The sequence below is a fragment of the Apis cerana genome, linkage group LG9, assembly GCF_029169275.1.
Source record: "Apis cerana isolate GH-2021 linkage group LG9, AcerK_1.0, whole genome shotgun sequence".
NCBI classification, from domain to species: domain Eukaryota; kingdom Metazoa; phylum Arthropoda; class Insecta; order Hymenoptera; family Apidae; genus Apis; species Apis cerana.
In genome coordinates, this window is record NC_083860.1 from 7889458 (window position 1) to 7914262 (window position 24805).

The following is a 24805-nucleotide window of genomic DNA, read 5'->3' on the forward strand; positions in this document are numbered from 1 at the left end:
ACGACCGGTAAACTGGACGAACTACACGGGAAACCCATTTGGCGGTGACGATTAAAATAACAGCGGACGTGGATGATTGTTGCACGCACGACGTTCCAAGACAACAACACGCGTGTACAAATATATATATATATGTGTACACACACACGTACACGGAGCAGGCTCTCTTGAATCGGAATTGAAAGCTCGCAGCCCCCTATTGAACCGAGCATGATCGGGCTTTCAGAGTACGATCCCCTTTTCGACGACGTGGAATATCCGGTCGAATCGATTCTTACCACCGATGTTTCCCTCTTTCAGTCGTGGCCACTCTCCCCGTGTCACGCGACACGGCCAACGCCCACTTTTCACGGCCGACGAAAGCTTCGGAATCCGATCAATAATCGCAGGCTAACCGTGGCCAATTGTTTGCCACGCGTAAGTGGATGCACGACGGGAGAAGTTCCTCTCGCGTGCGTCGAATCCTCGACAGGAAGGATCGACTCCTCGGCCACGGGGTTCCCCTCCTCCGTTCTTTCTTTCGTAAAGATGGGTCGTCTTCTTAATAAGAATTTGCAACAGAGAGAGACTTTGAATCGTTTTTCAATCCGAGGGTGGTTAAAATGGAGAAAGAACCGGTAATGAAACGTAAAACTCGTGATCGCGATACGCGAAGAATTTAAACGCTTCGGACGGAACGGATGGAAGGGAAGAGTGGCAATAGGTTAATGGATGTGGCTGGCGTATGATGAGGAGTACCATGTCCCAGAAGAGCGAGGAGGGGGAAACGACGTATAGCCATTATTTACACGGCCTCCTTTCTGAAAAAGGAAAAAAAAAAAAAGGAACCACCGGCCTTCGATCTTATAAAGATTAACGAGCCACGCCACGCGTATTTTTTTAACCGGGCAAAGAGTAAAGTAGCCCTCGCCGCGAAATATCACCAACTCGGCTCGCTGTATCGCGAGGGGATTTCTCTCGCTGCTTTCGCAAACAAGCGCGCGGAAAAACGGGGCGAAAGGAGGAGGAGGAGGAGGAGGAGGGGGAGGACGAGGAGGCGCTCCGTGAGATCGAGCAAATATTGTCGCTTCATATATGCTTTCTGGTATCCAGGCGGCGTAGAAAAACCACGATTAAACGCCGGATGCTTCGGTGGAATGTGAAAAAAAAAAAAAAAGGAAAAAGAAAAAAGGAAAAATCCGGCGTGTCTCGTCGATGTTGATTCGTTCGATGATTCGATTCGACGAGCTTTATATCGGATGAGAGATGGCGACCAATCGCGACGAAAGGAAAAAGAAAAGAGAAAGTAAATAAATGAATAAAAAAAAAACAGATGAAATTCGAAGAAACTCGAAGAGGATTTGGACGAAGGCGAAAGGGAGAAGGGGAAATCGGCAGGTAATCGGTGTGCAATCGGCATCGATGATCGAAGTGGTCCAATTAAAATGGAGGCAGGTGTAATTGAAGTGCGCGCACGGAACAAGGGGAAACGGTTAAGTCGTGTTAAAGCTGCAGAGAGAGAAACGATTTGACGGTTCGAAGGGCACACGGCCGTTCTTCTTGTGATTCCAAACCCTTCGTTTCTTCCAATTATTAAGCTTCCGCGATGCTTCTTTTTTTTTGGAGGGGAGCAAACGATTCTTCTCGCGGCATTTTCGCAGACGGGGGAACATCGACGCGATTATGACGCGAGGCCAGGGAGTTTGACGATCCTTTTTTTTTTTTTTTTTTTAATTAGACATCGAACGACGACAGAATTTAATTGCGCCGGATACCGATCCCCCTCCAGATTCGCTTCTCGACGCGAATTAACGCCCAAGAAACGAAGAGCGAGGATCGGCGACGCGATGGACGATGCTTTAATTAAACGTTGGATAATTGGCCGCGTTTCGACGTTCGATTCTGTTTCCTCGGGAATTTATCAGGGGATCGGCAAGTTATAGTTAGCCTTCCTTCCCCTTCTCTCTTCTCTCTCTCTCTCTGTTTGAATTCAATATTCACACGATATTGAATTTTCGCGATAAAAACGAAAATTCGCCGAGCTTCCTCCCTCGGAAACTCGTTGGCCGGTGCGGATTAATCGACACTGGATTCCGACAATTTTCTAAATTAGTCCCCCTCCCCACTCTCTCCTCTTCCCACGCTGATTGGATTACAGAGGCCGGGCCTCGCTTTCGAATAAACAATTAAACCGAAGCTCCGTTGTCGATCGCGTAACATTAACGATGCAGCTGCGGAACTTGAGGGAGGGGAGATATATTCCGTCCCTGTAAATCGAACCGAGGAAATTACACTTTTCGATCGAGTTAAATCGAACGAGGCAAAGCGAAACGTTTTCCGTACGTAATTGTCCTCGAGGGAAGAGGGATCTTAGACGCGATGCGAATAAGGATTCGTCTCGAAATGGAGAGCGAAGAAATTTTTGTAGCAGAGTTTGCGTTCACGACAGAAGGGGAAAATTATCGAGGGAAACGAACGATCTCTTCCTTCGGTCTTTCCTTTCTCGTCGACGCTTGGCGGCGATTTTTCATGGAGGGTGGGGGAAGAGACTCGTTTAATTCGTTCCTCCATCACTGTCAATTAGCTCGTGTTTCGTCCCGCAATTAGGTCCCCTCGCGATATATCGCCCCTCGGCCGAGATACATCATATCAGCGGTGATTCGAAGGGACGGTTGTTAAGGTAACGTTACTCGCGACGGATCGTGTTCCTTCGTCGTTATCAGCCCCTCCGCGATAACGAAGACTTTTGCTCATTAGGATCGGGTGGAAGGAAGTTGCTTCGATAGCGATTCGACCTACGTGGTTTCCCTTTAAGGACCACCCGGCTGGAGTGGATAATAATGGCCCCTGTTGGTTTAAGGGACCGTTGGGGAGAATCGATTTTCTCCAACGGTTGTCACCGAGCGTCGCTTTTAAATTGACTCGATCCCGGATAAATTCGACCCGTTGAAATTGGAAATTAGCCTCTCGTTACCTCGCCACAGCGACACTCGGCTAATTCGAGCGGTGAATCTTTTTGTGAAGAAAGAGGGAAGAAGGGGAAAGAATGTGAGGGATGACGGCAATAATCTCGTATTATCGCACGGTTTTGGAATTTAATCCATAGCCGGTGAAAATTGTTTCGTTGAACTTGCCTACGTACCCAATAAAACTTGGAAAATCGTCTTACCGCTCGTCGTATCGCTTAAAACGAGCCAACAGCGTTCGATCAAAGTTCACGGAAGTTTCCAAAATATTGTTCGAAAACCTTGTCATTCGTTACCCGTAGTTTCCAAGTCAATTTTAAGTTTGACGCGGAGTGTGTCGGGGATAGCGTGAAATTTGCATAAAATCGTCCAAGGGAAAGAACGCACTCGTCCGTTAATACGAAGTCGCGAGCGATCGTGCGAATCGTATGTTTGAAATGAAATCGAAAAGAGGAAAGGGAAAATAAACTCTGTTTCCGGGATAATAAAAATTACTCGGGTTTCCCTGCTTTCGTATCCGCGTGTTCCTCGGAGCATCGAGCAGCTGGGGATAATTGGCGAATACGGTTCTAAATCGCGCATAATTAACAGCAGCAGTCATTTCCTGCCTTATTACCGGTCGACGTGAATAATTCAATTTCCCCTCGGCCCTCATAGGTGACTGATCTCGGCCTAATCCCGATGATTAAACGCGATTCCAGTCATTTCTGACGCGGTCGCGACGGCGAACGGGTTAAGGAACTCTGGGGGAAATTCCTGGGAACGGAGATTGCCGACATTTTGCCAGCCAAACCTGAGCGAAGCAGAAGCTATTGTTCATCGGTGGAAAGAAGTCTGATTGATTAATTTGGAAGGAAACGCCTATTTTCACGATCAATTCATAATCCAAAACGACGATTTCGTGATAGTTTAATTTACAAACGTAATTTCGAAATAATTAATCCCTTTCGAAAATATCTCACTCTTGGATGATTATAACTAACTCCTAATAAATGGATGGTAATTTTTATTTTCGAATTACAACTCTTCTACTATCACTGTTACTACTATTACCATTGTAGCGTCAGGAAGATCGCGAACAAAGCGTCTGAAGTGGAGATAGGCGAAGGCCCCGAGAGATTTCTTTCCACCGGTGAACGATGAAACCAGAAGTGGCAGAATCGAAAATTGATTCCTTTTCGAAAGAGAGGCTCCACGACGGAGAATCGATCGAGGAAAGTAAAAATGTTGCTCCTTCATCCATAGAATAATTACACATTTTCCTTTAGTTTAGTGACTAACCGCCGAGTAATTGTGATAGTTAAGCTCGCAATTCTAGCGGTCTTTACCAGAAGAGAGAGAGAGAAAGTGGATATTACGAGCGGCTGGTCGAGTGGTTTTCATGCTCGAGTCGAGATTTTCTTCGCGTTTCGAAACAACTCCGTTGCCGGAATATTCTCTCCGTTTAATTTATTTATACGGTGGCTAGATAAGTGGTCGCCGATCGAAAGCCCCTGGACTAGACCGATCTGTTCTCGGTTAATTAAATTTCGCCCAGTTTTCACGAGCTCGTTGATAGCTCGAACGATAGGCGGCGATCGTGCCCTCGCCAGGGCAATTACGACCCGTGTAATTTTCCACGAAAATTTTCCACCACGAGAAATCCCTCGACGACCACCGCGTTGATATTAATACGCAACTTGATACGCGAAAAATGGAGCAATTCGCTGGGCGGAAAATATCCAAAAGGACGCGTTAACCAACGAATGTAATCAACGAGGAGGAAAAAACAAAGTTGCACGGGTTGTTAAATCGCTTATTAAAACCGACTCTCCATCAGCGGAGAGGAGAAGATCGGCGAAACGTATTCCCCCCATCGAGTCGGATTACAATGGAATCGCGATCGTTGGTTGAAAGTTTGACCAGTTCCTCGGATAAACCGACCTCTCTCAGCTTCGAGAGTCACTCGTCTTCCCGCGATCGTCCCCACCCTGGACTCCGTTCCTTCCAGTGTTCTCGATTTCTCCACCCTTTCTCTTCTCGTTTCTACCCTTCCCTTCCGGAACACGATCCTCGACTCGAGTCGTTCCAATCCCCCTTTTCTCGAACGATTCTCAAAAAAGAAGAGAAAAGAAAAGAAAAGAATCGCGAGAATTTCTCCCCCTACGGGAGAATTCGAAAGAAATCGGATCCTTCCGTTGGTTAGAGGATCGAATCGAGCGGTGGCGAGAAAAGAAAAGCGCGGTGGACCAACGCCGCGCCGCCAACAATGCGCGATCGATATCGGCGCGTTTTGGGCTGCTCGCCCTTGCGCGCGAGTCGATGGTACGCAAAATTGATGACGGTGTACCGACAGATCGGCGAGATTCGAGAGAGTCGAATCGCCCTCGCCTCTCCTGTTACCGGCCACTTCGGGTAATTAAGTTTCCTGTAGTTTTCACAGGCCAGTGGCCACGGCCTGGTCGTCGCGGGATCCAATCGCCGTAACTACCGGCCGCAACTCCTGCGTCCTATCACCGTTCCAGGATATCGAACGCCCCCCTCGGAAATTAGAACCCTTTCCTCCTTCCATCTTCTTCTCTTTTCTCTTCTCTTCTCCCCCTTCTTCTCCATCCTCGGCCGGAGGAGGGAATTTCGGCGAAGATTTAAAGGAGCGACGTTACAACAAAAGAGCATCGATTTATAAATAAAATTGTCAATTCGTTTGTTTTCACTTAATAACGATCGGTGGAAGTTTGCCGTTATATTATTTCGCTCGTCCTGCGAACGAGAGTCCCTATTCTTGTTCGAATAACTATACTTGTAACTATACTACAATGACCGAGTTATTCTATTTGCCCGGCCACGGCTGTTTTATTCCACTTGTCCGACTATAACCGTACACCGTTTACCTTACAATGACGGACTTGCTCCATTGTCGCTCGAATAACCGTTTTCATTCCGCTCGTATCCACTGTTGTCGGGATTATAAACGAAAACGGCCCCCCTCCCTCCGATTATTACCTGCCGATTAAATTTTATTTAACGCGAAACGATGTCTCGGCTCGTTGATTCGACACTTTTTTACGAATACGTTTCGATTCGATCGGAGGGGATCGATGTTGGCGTTCCCCGGAAATCGTGGCAGTTGTAGCTCTCGTTTCGCGAGTCGAGTTAAGGGAACGAGAAAGTTTGCCTCGAAGCACGTTCTTGATCCGGGAACAGGAGGAATGGAACGATGCAACCTATTACACGACCGGCGAGCATTCTCTTCGATCTCGTCGTGGCTTTGTCAGTCGTTGCTCCTCTTTATAAGTCGTCGTTCGATCTTGCGTCCCCTTCCCTTTCGTCTCGCGTACCCGGTGACCCACAAGTCGGAGTTATTATCGGTGTCCAAAGGAATGCAGGGGGAAATGAAGGGGAGGGAGAGGGAGAATGGAATTGTTTTCTGCGCCGTTCGTTCGATCCTGCGCCACGGAGACGCTCCGGCGAGACGTACATGCGTGTGTGCAAGAATAATCGGGAACAGGGGAGTATTGGACTCTCCTCGATCGAAGATGTAACGCGTGTACGTTGGAAATCTTTTTCCTCGTTATAGAAGCTTCTCTCTATTCCTCCATTCTAATATCTCTAAAATATATACGTAGCGATATATACACGAAGTAGAGTTGGACACTTTTGAATTAAGTGGAAAAGAGGTAATTTCAACCCAATGAATATCATCCGTGGACTCTGTTCGATCGAAGATACGCGTGTATTTGGGAATCGTTTTTCTCGATATGGAAGCTTTCATCGTGTAATATCCCTAAAATTCGTGTAGCGATATATACACGAAGTAGAGTTGGACACTTTTGAATTAAGTGGAAAAGAGGTAATTTCAACCCAATGAATATCATCCGTGGACTCTGTTCGATCGAAGATGCGATATTCTTCCATCGTGTAATACCTCTAAAATTCGTAGCATTACTTATACAGACGTGATCTCTTTCGTATTAAGTGGAAAAGGCATAATTCCAATCCAATGAGTTAATATCGGTGTGAATAAAGGAATTGGACTCTGCTCGATCGAAGGTGTGCTTGGAAATCGTTTTCCTCGTTATAGAAGCTTCTCTCTATTCTTCCATCGTGTAATACCTCTAAAATTCGTAGCGTTATGCAGGCGTGATCTCTTTCGTATTAAGTAGAAAAGACATAATTCCAATCCAATGAATTAATATCGGCGTGTAAAAGAATTGGACTCTGCTCGATCGAAGATGGAAGTGTTTGGAAATCGTTTTCCTCGTTATAGAAACTTTTCTCTTCTTCTATCCCATTCACCAGTGTCACGATTAAGTAGGAAAGATTCGTGAGGAGTATTTCGTCCGACGAATTAATGTCGTTGTGCAAAGAAATGGAATTGGACTTTGCTCGAAGCTAGGCGTCAGAGTTGGGCATTAACCCGTTGAAAAAGTAACCGGTTAATTAAAAATTTCGAACAAAGTTGGTTTAAGTAATTACTCATTTAAAACGCTTGAACAACATTTATTCTATAGCTGTTTCAGTCGATCCACTTTTCGACGGCTTGCCATTGCAATTATCTGCGATTATTATTATTGTCTTAGGCAATTAACAAATTGTCTCCAAACTAACTTTACTGTTAAATTTTCCTCATGATACACTTGGCGTTTACTCCAAGATTTTCCTTTCCTCTTCACATACTTTTAGTCGCGCAGCATTATATATATATCAATGGCCCGTTTCGAATCGAGTCAAATGATATCTTGCCACGCGTTACGTATCTCGTAAATTCCAATCGTACACGCGAAATGTTACATACTCGAAACCTGATCCGAATACGTTGATTCGAATCGCGTCTCGAAACGGAAGTGGAGCGAATCTCAGGCAGAGGGTCAGACATGCGTAGAACGTATCTTATCTCCTGCAACGCGCGCGTCAAATCTTGGTCGCTTAAGGTGGAATCGAAGCTCGAACGAGAAGGAAAACTCGATGGATCTCGGCTCCAATCATTTTATTATCTTGGCCCAGGGATCTCGAGTGCGTGAGTCGAGAGGGTTTTGGGTCGAAAAGGAGAAAACCGTGGCTCGGATTTTTCAGTGTTTGCGCAACCAATCTTCAAATAATAATCCATCCGGATTTACCTTCGTTCGAGGAATCGTTTACACGCGTATTCCACTCTTTCGTGGATTATACTCGTGGATCTCGCAAGGAGATTCGTGGAAAACCTTTGCTTTCGTGTGCTATCTTCTGCGCGAAAAGCAGAACGAAGTAATTATCGTGTAACTTTGGTTCGCGAAGTAACATAAAAAATAAAATAAAATCCTCGTTTCCTTTCCTCGTTCTCTCTCTCTGAAGTGAAAACAGGCCGATGCCTGCAGATTCGTCGGCGCAGAAAAAATTCCAATCAACTTCCAGCCCAGCGATGACTTTTCTTTTGTTTCTTGTTTAAAAAAATCTCACTAAATCGTATTCTCGAGTTGTTCTATCCCCTTGTCTCGAAAACCCTTGTCATCGCCCCCTTGTTGTCAAGAAAAATATTAACCGCGTGGTAAGAAAGTGAAACGGAACGACTCCTTGGCGGAAACGGAGTCGTTTAGAGAGAGAGAGAGAAGAAAAACGTAATAGCGATTGTTGGTGATGCTGGTTGCAACCTTGTCTCTGGAATACGTTCTCGCAGAACATTATCCAGGCAGGCGGTGATTTAAAGCAAAAGCAGCTGCGCTCGAGTGGCAAAATACACGGTAGTTAAGTTGCGTTGGGGAGAGAGATGGTGGGGAGAAGGAGGAAAGAAAGAAAAAGAAAAAACAAGGAGGAAAAGCGCATTAAAGATAAGGCCGCGTATCTCGGCAATGAGCGCGCATCCCTTTCTTCCGTGGGTGTATCGCGGACTCGTGGGGAGGGTACCGGAGGATATCGATTTTCGCGTAAAACCCGCTATCTTCTCTGTTGACAACGGAGGAACAGGGAGGGGTCGAAGATTTCTAGCGGCGATCCGCAAACCGACACCGTTGGACACCTCGTTCTCCCCCTTTTTTCGCCTTATCGGAGAAGAGATTTTTCAAAGAGGAGGAAAAAAATGGAGGAAAGAAAATGCGTCTCGAGGCGTGAAACGACGCGTGGTGGATGACGAGGCGAGGGCGAGGTCGTAGATCCTCCTGAATTTTACGGCCCTCTACCTCTCCCTGATTATAGTTTTCTTATCGATGCCCGGCCACCTGCTAGCTTTTACGAGCTCCTCCTCCCTCGCTTCTTTCTTTTATTGCTTTCGCAAATGGACCTGTGTTTCCCTTGTCGTTGATCGAATCCCTTCCCTTCGTTATACACACGATGAATTAATACGAATAACATTATACATAAATAGCGTTGTTTAAACAATTTATCCTTATTTCGAGTTTACCTTTCGAGCTAAATCGAGATAACTTGTAATAATAATAATAATAATAAGGATTAATTCCGTGACGATAATTCACGCCAATTCCCCGGGAGACAAGGGAAGAAAGGACGCGGAGTGAACGAAATGGGCTCGTAAATAAAATTCATGGGGGCGGCGTAAAAAGTATCGCGTCGTAAAGGAGGGGGGAGGGGATACACGGGGATAGTAAAATAAAGACAAATATCCTCGTGTAAAGTTTCGATTCTCTCTCTCTCTCTCTCGAGGAGAATAACTGCGCGGAGGGAAAGTTCAGGATCGGCTTTAAGGCGCTAAGGGAAAGGGTAGGTAGACTGTTTTTTCTACACGTTTTATACACGGCGGCTGGTATCGCGAGGAGCCGCCTCGTGTATCACATCGTGGCATCACATTTGTTCACATTGGTTTGTTCGCATTTGACGGAGGGGTTTTTCCCTCTGTTGGAGTGTATCGAACCGAGGGGTTAAAATTAGCTATTGCCTTCCCTTTATGCGCGTGCACGCTCGCCGTTTGGACAGTTTCCATCCGGCTGTTTATCCGGATGGACCTGTGGAACGGACAAATAGAACTCCATCCACGGTGCTCTTTCATTTTTCAGAGCGCGTGGATAAATATAAAGGAGATACGGATTATTCCGGTGATTAATTTCGCTGTTTTAAAATTAATAAATACGGTAATTCACTACGTTCCCATCGGGTAAAATAATTTCTCGGCCAAGAGGAGGCGAAAGAGAATTTCCGCGAGAATTTACAAATACGTACGCTCCTGGAATCGCAACGTAATTAAATCAATTATTTCATTTTTTCGTCCACGTAACGTTCAACGTTTGTATCTGATCCGAAATCGAATCGTATCGACGACGCTTTCAAAGTTTGAATTTAACAAGAATGATTCCCTCTTTTTTCTCTCTTTCTCTCTCTTTATCGATTGAAAAACGAAACGTAACTCCGCGATACGTCAAAATTTTCCCTCCTAAGTCGTGATCCACATGTAATCTCGACCAAATCCTTCCCTCCCTCCGTAAACACGAAACTTTACTCTCTTTCTCGGCAAATATCGAATTCCATCCGTTGAAATTGTACGGAAGAAGTACGGTATTTCGGAAAAACGGCGATCGAACCGGAAGACGCCTCGCTATGCAGATCGTCGTTTAAAATCGCTTGGCCCAGCAATAGTTCCCTCGAATTCTCCTCGTATCGCCAGTTTCGAAGTAGTATCCTCGTGCTCTATCGTAATTGGTTATACTTTGACAATAATAACCTTCTCTCGAACTGACGTCCTCTGGACGGATCGTCGCTTCGAAGTTGCATCGTCCCGCGAAGTTGGCGCGGAATAAAGGATCCTCTCTCCTCAAAGGAAAGGTTGGCCGTGGTTTCGGAGCCGGAGTTTCGAGCGTCGATTTACGCGTCGTCGAAGGGGAGGAGCGAAGAAAGTTTTCGCTTGATCTAATTTGTCGGATCGGTTAACTAAATTTCGTATCCTCGATTAGAGAGCGGCGAGAGACGAGAACGAGCGAGAAAAGGCAGGCATGGCCGAGCTCCCATCGTCATTTCCCCGGATATTTTCCGACCGACGGGGATAATAATATATTTGAGAAAGTGGTCGAAAAGGAGGGTAGACGCTTTTCGCCAAGATTCAGAGGAGGAGATCTATCTCTTCAATATTCCACGGTGTCGGCACGGTATATTAAACGAGCCGGAGCCTTCATCCTTGGAACGTAATCTGCATATGTATTTCAAATTCTGAGCTGACGCGTCAAACAACAATCTGCATATGGATCGCGGTATTAGTATGGATCCCCAGCTTGTCGGCCCCGTTAAATAATTACGTGCATTGTTTCGCGAAGCGGGGAAAGGAGGGGAGGGGAGGGGTCGAAGGATCGAAGGTGGCAATTAACCGCGTTATCGGTTCAATGGGAATCGTTCGATCGAACGTGAACAACGTTGTAGCGTTGCGAAGGGAAACGATCGTTGCGCACGATTGGAGGGACGAGTGGAAAACGTGGAAAATGGAAAAATGGGCGGAAGACGGCATCGTTGCCGGCTCGACCAGAGCGTACGAGGAAACGTCGTAACTTGCCGGTAAAAACGTTTGCGTTTACCAGTTTTGCTCCGATTCTGCGTCCCCTTCCTCTTTCCCGTCGTACAACAAATACCTGAGATATCGAGATCGTGTCTCGTCTTTGCAATTTTCTCCTCGCAATTTTTCATTAAAAAAATCTGAATTTTCATTTTCTCTCTCCTCCAATCGAACACCTCGTGGAGAGTTAAGAAAGTTAAGAAGGACGGGAGTCTGACGGATGATCCGTCATCGGATAAATTGCAGCCAAGTTTCGTCTCATCGACGGAAAGAGAGAGAGAGAGAGGGAGGGAGTGATGAAGAGAGATAAAAAATACTAATAGAAGCAAAGTCTGGTAAAGTTTGCTGGCGCCAGGGCGGAGGTGGGGGGTGCACGCGTGTTATATAGACCGCGATACGCTCGAACGAGCGCGGCAGCCACTAATTAACCCGGTCTTTAATTACTGCCGGCGCTTAGCATCTCGACCGCGGATGCTCGCCGCGTGAAATCGGGTGGAATGATGCCGGTCCCGGCATTAGCCTCTCCTCCATCGCCACCACGCACGCACGCACACACACACGCGAAAGAAGGCGCGGCTGCGCCCAAGATGAGGATAAAGAAGAAGGATGCACTTCTCCTTGGCCGTCTAGCTCGTGCCGCGAGCGCCTGGAGGGTGGGTGTCGAACCATATCGGTGGCGATCGATCGGCCAGTAGCAACGTAGCGCGTTGCAACTTGCGTTGGAGCGAAAAACCGCGACGTATTATTGGGAAAAACGCGCGTATGTAAATCGTGGCCTCACCGATTGTGAAATTCCATGCAATTTCTTTTTAAATTGTCGAACGACGAACTTGCTTGTTGATCGAAGGTTAATCGAGGGGAGAGGGAGGAACCAGAAGAAGCGTTTAACGAGTTGAAACAATCGAGGGACGAAGAGGCCTTTCATCGCCCTCCTCGATCTTAGAAAGTCTATTCTTCGAGTTCGACGAACAATAATCCCTTAATTAACGCCAGTGTTTGTTTGCTCGATATCGACGTTTCTCTCTCTTTCGCGATGTGAGATGCGAGGAGAGAATGGACTTTTTTTTTACAAATATTATTGGAAACGAGGAGGAGATTAACTTTCAGCGAATTTCGATGAACTCTTCCTCCGAGATCGATCATTTTTTTCGAAAAGTCATTTTGACGTCGAAAGGGAGGAAAACGCGTCGCGTATCGATTGCTGATCCCTGGGAAGGGATCACCGCGAGATAACGAGGTTAACAATAACCGATCGGCCGCGATTCCTGCTTTCAATTTGCACGGCTGACAGCGACAGCGTACCGCGTGAATATGCAAATGAAAAAAGTTTGGCGCGAGGGAAGTTTCTTTCCGTTCGTTCTCGACCATTGTCGAGAGGGGGGGATGCGAGGGAGGAACTTGGAGGAGGAAATGTCGAAACGCGGCCGTCTTTCGATAGACGGTGTTTCCATCTCGGCGAAACTCGCCGGATTCCTCGCGAAACCGAATTCCTCCTGAAAAGAAACTTTCCCCTCCCGATTCTTCCTTACTTAACGGAACTAGATCTGTTGGACCGCGAAATTAATAAACCGCGGAAGGAGAGCAATCACTCTCGAATTCGACTCGTGTTCCACGATCGATAAAGATATATATATATATATAATTAGATAAGTGGAAAATATTTTTGGGGACGGACAGAGCAGGTAAGGGAAAGGGGAAGAGGAAGAGAGATAAAAAGAAATTGGTCTGTCTGTGGACAGGGGGCGCGGTCGTGGCGCCACTCCCCGCGGAACCGTCCGCTCGCGCTGATTTAAGGGTGGTGGCGCGCTTTCGAATAACGCTTTGGCGCCGTCATTATCGCAGTTAACGGGCATTATCGCCTCTAATCAGAAGTATATTTATTCGAGGGGGTGGTGGGTGAGAAGGGGTGGGCGTAGGTGGACGTAACCGCGGACGAAGGGTGGAAACGAGCGGCCGTCGCCCGGTCGCCACGCCCGTTATTATTTCACCGTGGGGCGCAGTTGTAAAAGCGACGTGCAGCTGCAATAGCTGCCGCCGTTTGGCCGTCCGTGGAGCCGTCGTTGCAGCCGGGAGTGCAGCAACCGCGGTTCGATGACCCTCGGTCGGATTGCAGCGGCGACGCTCTCGCGCATCGATACGCCTCCATATTCTCCCGACAAAAGTAACGTCGAAACGTCTGCCCTCCCCCCTCTCCCTTCCACCACCCTCTTCCTCTCCCTTCCCTTTATTTCTATCCGGCAAATTTTCCATTACGCTCGAAGCGTGTTACGGGCCGTTATCCGGGACGGGGGTGCAGGCAAAGGGGAGTATTACAGGGGAACGACTCGTTCGGCGAACTCGCGATAAATAAAAGAAGGCATCGAGGAGGAGGCTGGTATTGTCCCTTCCCTCCCAAAAGGAGGAACACCGTTTCCACCATGGTTCATGGATCGTAATCTGTTTGACTTGTTGTTGTAATCGAGTTATTCCGTCTTATTCCGTCCCGCCAATATTGACTTTTTCCATTTGCTCGGATATCGTTGCTGGTCCATCGCCCAGACTTGTACGATGTTATTTACAATATTGGTTGGAAATTTTCGAATAATACGTTTTCATCCGATTTACTCGATTTACACTTCGATCGAGTTTTAATATTTTTATTGTCGGTTATTATTATTGTTCCAGGATGAAATTCGTGGCGATTGCGAAACGGAGCAAGGAGATTATATTTTGCGACGAGGCTTATTTGTCGGACGACTGATCTCTGTCGGGGGAAGGGGATGTTTTTACGAAGGTGGAGGGAGGGGGAGGGCAAAGCTGGATGAAAGCTCGCCGAGGAAACGGTGTATATAAAACACTTATTCGAAAACTGGTGTTGATGCAGCGGCGTACGGTGTGCGTTCTATAAAACGATTTCCCAGAGACTGGGAGATCGCGCTATAAAACGATGGCTCGTAAAAGCGGTTTGGAAGATGTCCCGGAAAATGTGATCTCGCAACATGCTGTACGATCGCTAACGAAATTCTTAACAAAGGCTTCGACGTGTTTCCCTCTTGTTTTACGACGCATCGACGATGCATAAAAAGGGGATAAAAAAGAGTTGGATCGAACGTTTGATGCGTTTTTTTCTCTTCTTCCTTTTCTTCCTTTCTTTTTTCCTTTCTTTTTTATTCTTCGATATCGATCCTTCGAAAATTTCCACCTTTCGTTCCAGCGATGATCGAAACGAACTCGCCGAATTTCATTAAACATGAACTTTGCTCGAGTTTTCTTCTCTCTTCTCTATATTTTCGCGCTCTCCAGTTCTTCTTTATTTTTTTTTTTTTTTTAATTCATTTCGAAAAGAAAGACACGCGGAACAGTTAAAAATCCCGTTACCGTCAACGGGACACCGTTGTTTTCACACGACAACTTTCACTTTTGCGCCTTATCATCGTGTTTACAACTTGGCTACAAAAGAATTCAATTCCTTGCCTTTTTTCCCCGATTCACGATTCAATCGGTTGACGCGAATCGAATTTCTGTCGAAGGATAAAATTTATCGGCCCACTCTCGGATCCATCCTCCCTCTTTTTCTTCTCTTTTCGAACCGATCGAAAGTTAACACGAGAGAGTAAACAAAATCAAAACAAAAGAAAGAGAGACAGAGAGAGAGAGAGCGTGAAAGAATCGAAAATTATTACCGGATGAAAGAGTCCAATGGACCGTCACTCTTTCGGGCCACTCTTTTTTTTAAAAATTCATTAACAAATTAATCCCTTCAGCGCCCTCTATTCTCCGGATCCGGAGGGAAAGTTGATAGATACGTTTGAACACACCCTCGACATTTTCCTATCTTTCTCCCTTTTGTTATTCGGTGTTAATCGAGCGAGCCATCTCGTATCGGACTAAATATCTATTTCAATTTCGTTCGAACAATGGAACGTGCGAAAAATCGATAATTTTTTAATTAAAGCACGGGCCAGCCGTGACGCGAGATCGATAATAATCTCCCCTCCTCCCATGAATATCAAGCAGAAATTTGCCTATACCCGCTGAAATAGGCGCGTTTTTGGATTACAATTATCGATTTGGACCACGACGCGCGTAACAAGATTTAAGAAGAGAGAGAGAGAGAGAGAGAGAGAGATAAGAGGGGAAGTCGACGCGTGTTGAATTGCTCGTGGTAAAATCCTCTCGTAAATGCGGATAATGTTTGTGTAGAAACGTTTCGCTCGTCTGCATTATGCAGCGGTTTCATGCGGCGTTAATTGATAGTACATTTAATTACGATCCGTTTAGTTGGGCGGGTTGCTCGTTTGGCAACAACCTCATCAGCCGGTCGATATTGGCGCGAGCATTATTTTGACGTAAACCACGTCGCGCGTGAAAGGAAGATAGGGAGAGGAGTGAGAGGGTAAGGAGAGGAAGGCGCATAAATATAAGAAAGAAGACTAGCTTCGATCGAGCCAACGCAATCGTCCCCCAAATTAAATTTTTTCTCGGAACGTTTATGTGTATTTCGTGTTTAATCGTCTCCCCGACATGAACGCTCATACGCTCGCGACAAATGGGAATATCATTTCAACTTCATGATTCGTGAACGAAACGAGATTCTTGAGACAAGTTTTATCACCAAATATTGTCGATAAGAATTGGACTACCGTATCGGGGCTAGAAGGGAAACGAGAGTTTCGTTTCGCCGGATTTTAATTAAAAAGCTGCGCGGTTAGTCGCGATGAATTTGCGCGAGGGATGGAAAAGAGAAGAAGAAGGGGAGGGGAGGGGAGGAGGATAGTAAGCCAAAAAAAAATAATAAAAATAAAAATAAAAATTAAAAAAAGGCTGCGTTCCGCGTCCTTTGAGCCGAGTTTATCGAAATCGAATTCTCGTGAAACGCAGCTGGAATTGATATCGCGATTCGCGCGCTCCAATTCCGACGTGTGCGTTTTCCGAATAATTACGATTCGCCAAAGACGCATTCACTTTTTGGAAATAATTCTCTACTCGAAACTTGGGCGGAGGAATTGAGAATGGTTGAAAAGGAAAAGGAGAAAGAGACGAATAACGTTATTCACGGTTGGCAAAAATTTTCACAGATGTCCTCGTCGATTCACGATTCACTTTGCTTCGTTCGTGTGTTCCTTCGTTTCGCATTGGGAACCAACGTGCATTCGCAGGAGGATAAAGGAGATCGGAAATCGCTTCGTTTTCGACAGACGATGGGAAACGGAATACGGAAAACTTGATTAAAGAACTGTTTGATCTCGTTTAGAATATTCGTGGATCCTTGGACGCTCGTCAGGACGGAAATTTCAATTTGCCTCGCTGGATCCTGGATTGGGAGGAAGTGAGAAGGGGCGAGATAATAGATACGGAGATGGAGATAGAGAGAGAGAAAGGACGGACGTGGATTCGAAAGAATCCACGACACGGCGAGGAATGCTTGCTTGTTAACGAACCAATAATCCGTATTCGAATGGATCGAGTAGATCGATCGGCTCGTTGATCACTTTCTCACGGACGCCAGTCCTCCCTTTCTCTCCTCTCCATTTTTTCACTCGACGATTTTCCCCGATCCGTCGATTTATTTGAACTAGTCGGTGACAGATGGAAACGATATATATATATCGAGAATTGGGAATAGAAGTAGACTCCGATCGGCCCTCCGCGTCGATTGAATACCCTTCGTATCGAGCGGAAGCGTTTTCCCGATATTTTTAAATACTGGATCCTCGATTGTTTCTCGCCGCCGTCGTCCCCCTTTTAATCGCCAGATTTGTTACGAAAGAGAGGACTCTACGTGTGCGCGCACGTGTCCTTAACGTAGGACGACTCGGCCGAGGCTCGAAGAAAAGAAAAAGCCATCGTTCGGTTCTCTTCTTCCCGTTCCTTTTAACAAACATCATCGTAGCGGATTACTCTTTCGACGAGTTGAGTCGATCGGCTCGAAACTAATTGGGATACGGGAGGGGAGGAAGAGAGAATTGTAAGGGGAATCGAAACGGTTTGCCCGGCTCGGGATGTTTGATGAAACGGATAACAAAGGCAGGGATCGGTCTGCGGATGGATTCTCATCGAACTGGGCCGCCGTATAAACTTGGCGAAGCCGCGAGTTTCGAGGACGCTCGCGAAACTTGGCTCCCGCTAAATAGATCCTCTTTAAGGGAGAGGAGGGTCTCTGACGATCTCGTGCCGAACTAATATATATCCTCTTAGCAGTCCAGGCCGTGCTAATTGGATTTGTGTCCATAAATTTCGCGATAATCCTCTTTCTTACACACACACACACACATATATATGCACATCCTCTCGTTGAAATCTTGCCTGCCTCGGCTTGTAAACCTCGATTCGTTCCTTCTTCCTTGGCGTCCCGATCGATTCCTCGTCGACCGAGAATTTATCCCTGCTGATGCTGATGAATCGGGATAATCATCGCTGGGATGGAGAAAATCAACCCTGTCGTGGGATATACTCGTCTTGGTACTAAACTTGACAGTGACGCGGCGGTGAAGGCAAGTGGTCGACATTGGTATTCGACTCGGAAGGAAGTTGAGAGAAGTTACGGAGAGAGGGAGAGGAGATTAGGTAGAATTTCTGTCCGATTAACAGCGTCGTTGATCGCTCGAGGATCGTCGTCTCGAGGAAATATTTATTTTATCGTCGTTTTCATCGTGGAAGGTTAGGAACGACGAAACTGAGCCACGCGGAAAGTGAGAGATTGAAAACGTTTCGATAGGGAAAAAGGAAAAAAAAGGAACAACGTTCGATTGTCCAGGTTTGATCCTGGCGAACGAGAAGCCGTGGGATTGTCGTAAATGACAACCGGCAAATTGCTTTTCTCCGTGTCCTTTTTTCACGATAGACGGCGGTGCTTTGACGCCGTTGAATTTTCAAATCGGTGACGTCGTTTCACCGACGCGCGCCCACACTGTTCGATAGTCGATCCGTTTGAATGCGATTGAAACTTGGCCGAATCGACGCGGCCGAGTATGACTGGATAACGGCCAGGATGGGTGGAGAAACTCGCGCAAAATGTGCTTGCTCGCTTCTTTCGGTACCTTCGACTTTTAACTCGACACGTCGGACAACGAGTTGACGCTTATTTCCAAGAAATAACAATCACGGTTCGAACGCGCTTTAATATTCGTCGTTATAATTCAATTTCAGTCTCTTTTAGCTGCATCTATCTGAAGGAAGGTACGATAGTTAAAATTCACTTCTTCTTCTTCTTCTTCTTCTTACCGAGAAGCTTCTTTGTTCCGTCGGCCAAGATTTAATTAGATTTATCGTCTTCCAGAAGCGGAGCTTCTTCCTCCTCTTCCTCTTCCTCTTCTTTCGCGGCCAATGAAATTTTACTTTGGCACAAAGAGGGTGCACTTTAGGTCTGATCGACCGCGTCCATTCACTCATTCTCGAGCGGAAAATTACCGATTTCTTTGCGCCTGTATCGAGAGAAAGAGAGAGAGAAAGAGTGACCGTTTCAACGATAATTCTCCTTGAAAAAATTCCAAAGCTCTTAATATCTCCGCGACGCGAAGAAAAATTACATTCTCTGAGATGCAAAGATATTCGGTCAATCGAGATTATTATACAAATTCTTTTTATTCCATGTATTCTCGAGGAAACGAAAGGCTAACCTGTCGCTTCTATTTCTCCAAACAGCTAGATAGACATTTAACGAGCTCGCCTCTCAAAGAGTCGTTAAGCGCGCCGTTGACGTTTCACGGGGCCGGGAATAAAAATAATCCGCCATTAACTCGTCACTTTCGAGTTTCTCGGCTCGTCCAAACTTGCTCTCGCAGTTTGGTCACCGTCCCCCTCTCCTCTCCTTCCGTCGCCCCCTTGGTGTCGAAATCGGACTTGGTCGGGCGGGGGAGGCGAGTTTGGAGAAACGCGAGGAGAGGAGAGATGAGGGCGGGTGCGAGAGGACGACGTCAAAGCGCATCGGGTTGATTCGGTGGCCGAATGCAATTAAAACTTTTCTACTCGTAACGGTTAATTTGTCTTTGTTGCCTCGGCCCCGCAGCAAACTCTCTCCCTCCCTTTTGTCTTCCGTCCGCCAGTTTTGCTCCCTCCAAGCCGTTTGGAACGCGCGAGAGCAACGCCTTTCCCCCTCGCGCTCGTGGCCAATTGTTGGCTTTTCGGGGGATCGATCGAACCAAACGAATCCCGCTCCCTTCGACCCCTTTGCTTATTTTTGTTTGATCAACCGAACTAATTTCACGCAGCTCTTATGCTTATGTAGGGAATAATTCCTTTCTTCTCTCTCTTTCGCAAACCTTGCGTTGGAAATCTTTGTTAGTTTCTTCTCGCTCAACCTGCACCCTCGTCCTTCAAAATTCTTTCTCGCTTTTGCTTTCCTCTTCTCTTCTTCTTCTTCTTCTTTCAATAGAATCGTTGGACAGTTAGAATGGGGAATAGTTTTAACAATAAGAGGAACAAAAGGTGGAGAAAAGTATATATATATAGATGAGAATCATTGGCAAGTTGTGAATTAAATAAAAAGAAAGGGGACAGGGATAGGGAAGGATAGAAATAGGATCGCGCTAGTCGAGCCACGCGTTAGAGGGTTAATTGGGGGTGAGCAATTAAGTGTCACGACGAGAGAGAGAGCCGCCCCTGGGATGACGTATTTCCGTGATATTTAACCGCGCTATCCATTGCTGTCCGCTGTGTCACGCTCGACAGAAGCTTCTCCGTAATAAGGGATAAATTCCTCCACGCGTTATACCTTTCCCTTGAGGGGGAAGGGAAGAATATTTCCCTTTCCCGCAATATCTCGTGCCGAATCACGTGTACAAAACAGAGCCACGATTCGATCTTTTCCTCTTTTTTGTTTCTCCCCTCTGTTTCTGTGGAATGATGTTGGTTCGTAAACGTTTCTCGATCCAGAGAGAGAGAGAGAGAGAAAGAGATGGAGCTTCATAGATTCTTTCATAGTCGTAAAGAAGGTTCGAGAAAGTCGATTTTTATGGGTTCTTTGGAGGAAACTATTATATATTTGATTATTTTTGCAAGTTTTCACAATTCTGTTTCATTTCTCCTTACAAATTAGAGAGACGCATCGAGTATGTTAAATTTCATCGAATAATTCGTCTTTCGACGAAATCGAAAGAAGATCCCCTCTTCCCCCTTTCGAAATAAATTCACGAGTAAGTTCGGAAATCGTGGCGCGGAGACATCGATTCAGACGAGTCCTGAATATGCGAACGGGCGTCGTGGCGTCGCCTTGCGAAAAGGAGGAGGAGAAAGGGAGAAAAAGTTTCTTCGCGCCAGCTGGCCAACCCTTTTTTATCACCAGTCTGGTTCTACCCCTCCTCCGCCCGTTCTTGCTGGCCGGGATGTTCAAAAATCGCTTAGCCCTGGTAGATGGGCGGTCGATAAGGTGAACCACGGTCTGATTTACGATGTGGAACTTCCGTTCCCTTATACGTCCGCAGGAAGATCGGTTTTCGGTTCCTTTGTCGGCCGTCATCTCGGCCGACACGTTTCTTGCATCGTCGAACGGATGCTTTAATCCGCGCTCTACGCGAACCAGCGTTTCCAACGGAAACTGTTTTCGCGAGAAAAGCTAGGATCTCTGCCCTTTATATTATACTCTTCGTTATGTTTCTCCATCCAATTCTTCCTTAATAAATATCGACGACGTTTCGTAGACGTTTTTCTTCCCCTTGGTTTTCACCTAATTTTTCCAGACAACTACGAAAGAGGGGCGCCGTCCTTCGTGATGGCCCTCCTCATCCCTTCCTTTCTTCACATCCTCGTGTAATAACAGTAAGGGGAAATGGTGGAACGGAATGGAGTTGCTCGAATATTTTCACTGTTGCTCCGGCAATTTTAACGAATCTTCCTCCCTCGTTTGTACATCGACGAAAATAAAGGATCGTTCGAACGAAATTCCGAAAAGGGATCTCGCGAGCAATTTTAAACGCGGAGAAGCGCCGGTGTCGATGAAATTCCTCGCGACAAATGTTTGTCGCAAGAGCCGGCTACCTTTCCCGTATCGAGGACGCTCTCCCCTTACCTTAGATTCGTATCACGATTCTCCGTTTTCGAGTATACACCGACGTTGCCTTGCTGTGACGTTACGTCAGGAATTCTCATACTTGCTTCTCCTACCATTTTACACCCTCTTCTCGATAAGCGTTCGATTTGTCAAAGGGCTCGAATGTAAATAAATCCACGTCCAATTTCGCCTCCATTCAATATCGTAGCCGATCTGTCGCGTGCCTGGCTTTATTACAACGGGAAATGTTTAAAATCCTCCTCTTCTCCCCAATTCCTCTTCCTCGAATGTTTCTCGAATCGATCCTCACCCTCCCCCTTTCCACCCTTAAGAAAAGAAGAGAAGAAGAAGAAGAAGAAAAGCGACAAAGGAGGGACAAGAAGCTAAGCTAGCGAGAGAAGGTAGAGAAATGCAGCACCACCACCACGCCCCTTTTGAATATTTCCTTCCTGGACCTGACCAAGCCCCTTCGTCGGCCTTCTCTCCACCGTAGGAATACATTATGCACGGTCCCAGTGCATAATTCTCGCGGGGAAGAAATTTCTCGCCGACGAGGCGCCGCGCCGGTTGAAAATTTCCCACGGTCTCTCTTCCCTCCGAAGAGGAGGCCGGAGAACCGCGAAGAGAAAAGAAAGCGATCGAGCACGCCTCCTCCCTCTCTCTTCTTTCTTCCTCAAAATTTCTCCGAGGCGTCGTTAAACGTGCGACCGAGCACGAATTCCCAGAGCATGCGTGCATCCCGACGCGCCGCGTAAACCGGTAAAATAGATAGCGGATCGAGATCGGGAGGCAGGGTGGAGGCGGGTTTGGGGCGGTGGATAAGGGTTAGAAAGCGAGAAAACGCGGTTAAGGGGGCCCTCGAAGGCGGATGAGACGAGGAGGCTGAGACGAGGAAAGTGAAACTTGAAATTACACGCGACAGTGGAAGAAAGAGGGGGAGGGGAGGGAGAAGATACGGTGTAACGGGCGGAAAATGGATGGTCCGTGGATGGTGGTGGGAAACACGTTGCTCTCCATCCACCCATTCTTTCGTCTCTTCGGGGAGAGGGGGCCCTCTGTTCTCTTTCCACATCCAATTTCCATGACGTTACACAGACCGCTTACACCGATGCGTTTTCTGGGGAAACGTTCCGTTTAGGATACGAGTAGACGGAGTAGTTGGGTCACGATAATCGACGCGAGCCAGAGTTAATCCAACGTGAAAAAGTTGAAAAAGCAAGCTAGTTAAAAATTTCGAGTACGTTACTTTTTTAATAATTATTTATTGAAATGCTCGAATAACTTATTGAAATCCTCGGATCGCTTGCCGATTACGATTATTTTCGATTATTATTATTGAATCGAAGCAACTAATTATTTTCTAAAATTTTCCCATCATCCGTTTTAAAATCATCTCTGCTATTTCAAAATGTCCCTATATTGGATCGAAGACCACCAGAAATAGTTCCCTTTTTTATTTCTCTTATCCAGGGTAGTAAGTAAGCGTTCCTCCAGAGAAAACACTTTCAACGTCTTTGGAGCAAATTCTCACCCATATTTTATTCGGAGACAAAAGGTCGGCATCCAGGTAAACCAACTGGCGCGTCCCCCTGGTGCGACACGAAGTGAAAATATTTAAGTCTCGTATTTCCACGTTATATAACGCAAATTTTCTTAAGGTTTTAAATAGCGCGCGAGATAAACCCGGCGAATTCATTTAACGCGGCGACATAATTGCAGCGCGCGGACACAGTGATGTCTCGGAATAACGAGACTCGAGAAATTCGTAAATTCGTTTTGGATATGAAAAGAAGGACATTTACATTTACAATCGATCGAGGTGTAAATGTAACGTTTAATTGCCAACTTTGAAAATTAGACTGGGAGAGAGGGAAGGAGAGGGGAGGGAGAATCGATTAATTTATTTTAGCGAGGCTGGGCGGAAAAATTTTTGGAATAATTTTTCCACCGGCCAAATTCTTGCAACGTTACAATGGATCTTGGGGGACAAAAGCATTCGAATCACCGCGTGTAATTGCGGCAGGCGTTGGCACCGGGAGCCTCTTCTAATCCACGCGACAGTGTGTCCCCGTTGGAACACATAATTCTCGCCCTCTTTGTGAGAACGAGTCGTAGGTTTTGTGTCACGCGACACGGCTTATCTTCCTTCCTTTTTCTTATTCCCCTCCTCGTCTCCTCCCCCCTCCCTGCACGCTGCAGTTTTTCCTTCGAGAAATACCGAGGGAGAGAGGAAGGGAGGGAAAGGAAAGCTGTGTGGTGGAAAATCCTCGCCACGGATAAATCCTTGCGCCCGGGAAAAGGGTCGAAGGAAAAGGGAACGTTTGTCGAAAAACAGGAATCTAATTGCCAGATCAAAGGATTTACTCGGCGCATCCTTAACGACGCTCCTCGTTCCAAGGATCAGGCGTCGATCTCCGAGGATATCTCCCAGTCTTTCATCTTGCCTCTCTCCAATGAAATACCCTTTCTCCCTGAATATTTCGACGTAATAATAATGCGAGGACCGAATTGCGCTTGTCTGGGAAATTTTACCGAGAAAATGGAAGAAAGATAGTCTTTATACATCTTTCTAATAATTAAGTTGCATTCTTGTCTAAGTAGTGCTAATTGCAGTTAAATTATTCGTCTGCTCGTAATACGATTCTTACTCTATTTGTCTCGTTATTAATTTCTCGAATCCATAAACTTGGATTCGAATAGGGATGAACCAATGAAACGAGCAAAAGATTTTGATTTTCGTTCTGTAACGGATACGATGATACTCGAGTGGAGCGATTTGTCCAACGATTGCTATCTATCGAGTTTAACATAGAGTTTGCTCATCTTCCATGATCTCAAGTTATGTTAATACATGCTTCTACTATACTGTAATCGTGTTAATCATAGCGGTACCTCGAAGAGGTAGAGACGATGGAGATGAAATTCGATTATCGGGGGGCGAAATGAAATGTCGGCGATAAATCGATGACCTTTGTCAAATACATTGGAAAGTATAAATCGTACGAGGATCTATATTTCGAACTCGAGAAAGAAGAACTCTCTCTCTCTCTCTCTCTCTCTATCTCTCAACGAATATACGAGATAACGAAGTTAGTACGTATACACAGGTAAGATGATTTGTAGGGTTGCTCGATTGGTTCGAGAAGCTCTCGTCTACTCCTTCTTTTCCCGACTATCGCTTCGGTATCTTTCGAAACTCGATAAAACCCTTACCCCCCTCTCCCTGCTCCTCCCTCAGATAATTAGAAACTCTCGAAACTGTAGAGTGCCTTCTGGAAATAATACGATCTTCAGCCCGCCCTTTCTGCTTTCTTTTTCAGAACCTGAAGAACCAGATCATGACGACGAACGTTTGGGTGGAACAAGTGAGTACCACGCTACTTTACACTTAGAGATATCGCTTTTCCTTCGGCTCGAATACGAAAAAAAAAAAAAAAAAACTAAAAACTC

The 24805-nt window shown here is 46.1% G+C and overlaps 1 protein-coding gene across 6 annotated transcripts in view; it reads left to right on the forward strand.

Moving 5' to 3' along the window:
* LOC107992698 (acetylcholine receptor subunit alpha-like 1) overlaps nucleotides 1-24805 on the forward strand; it is a 204850-nt gene that overhangs the window by 40630 nt on the left and 139415 nt on the right. For all 6 annotated transcript variants that reach the window (XM_062079368.1, XM_062079372.1, XM_017048724.3 and 3 more), the window contains exon 3: nucleotides 24676-24720. In XM_062079368.1, the coding sequence (XP_061935352.1) occupies nucleotides 24676-24720 (45 nt within the window). The remainder of the gene's footprint in view (nucleotides 1-24675; nucleotides 24721-24805) is intronic.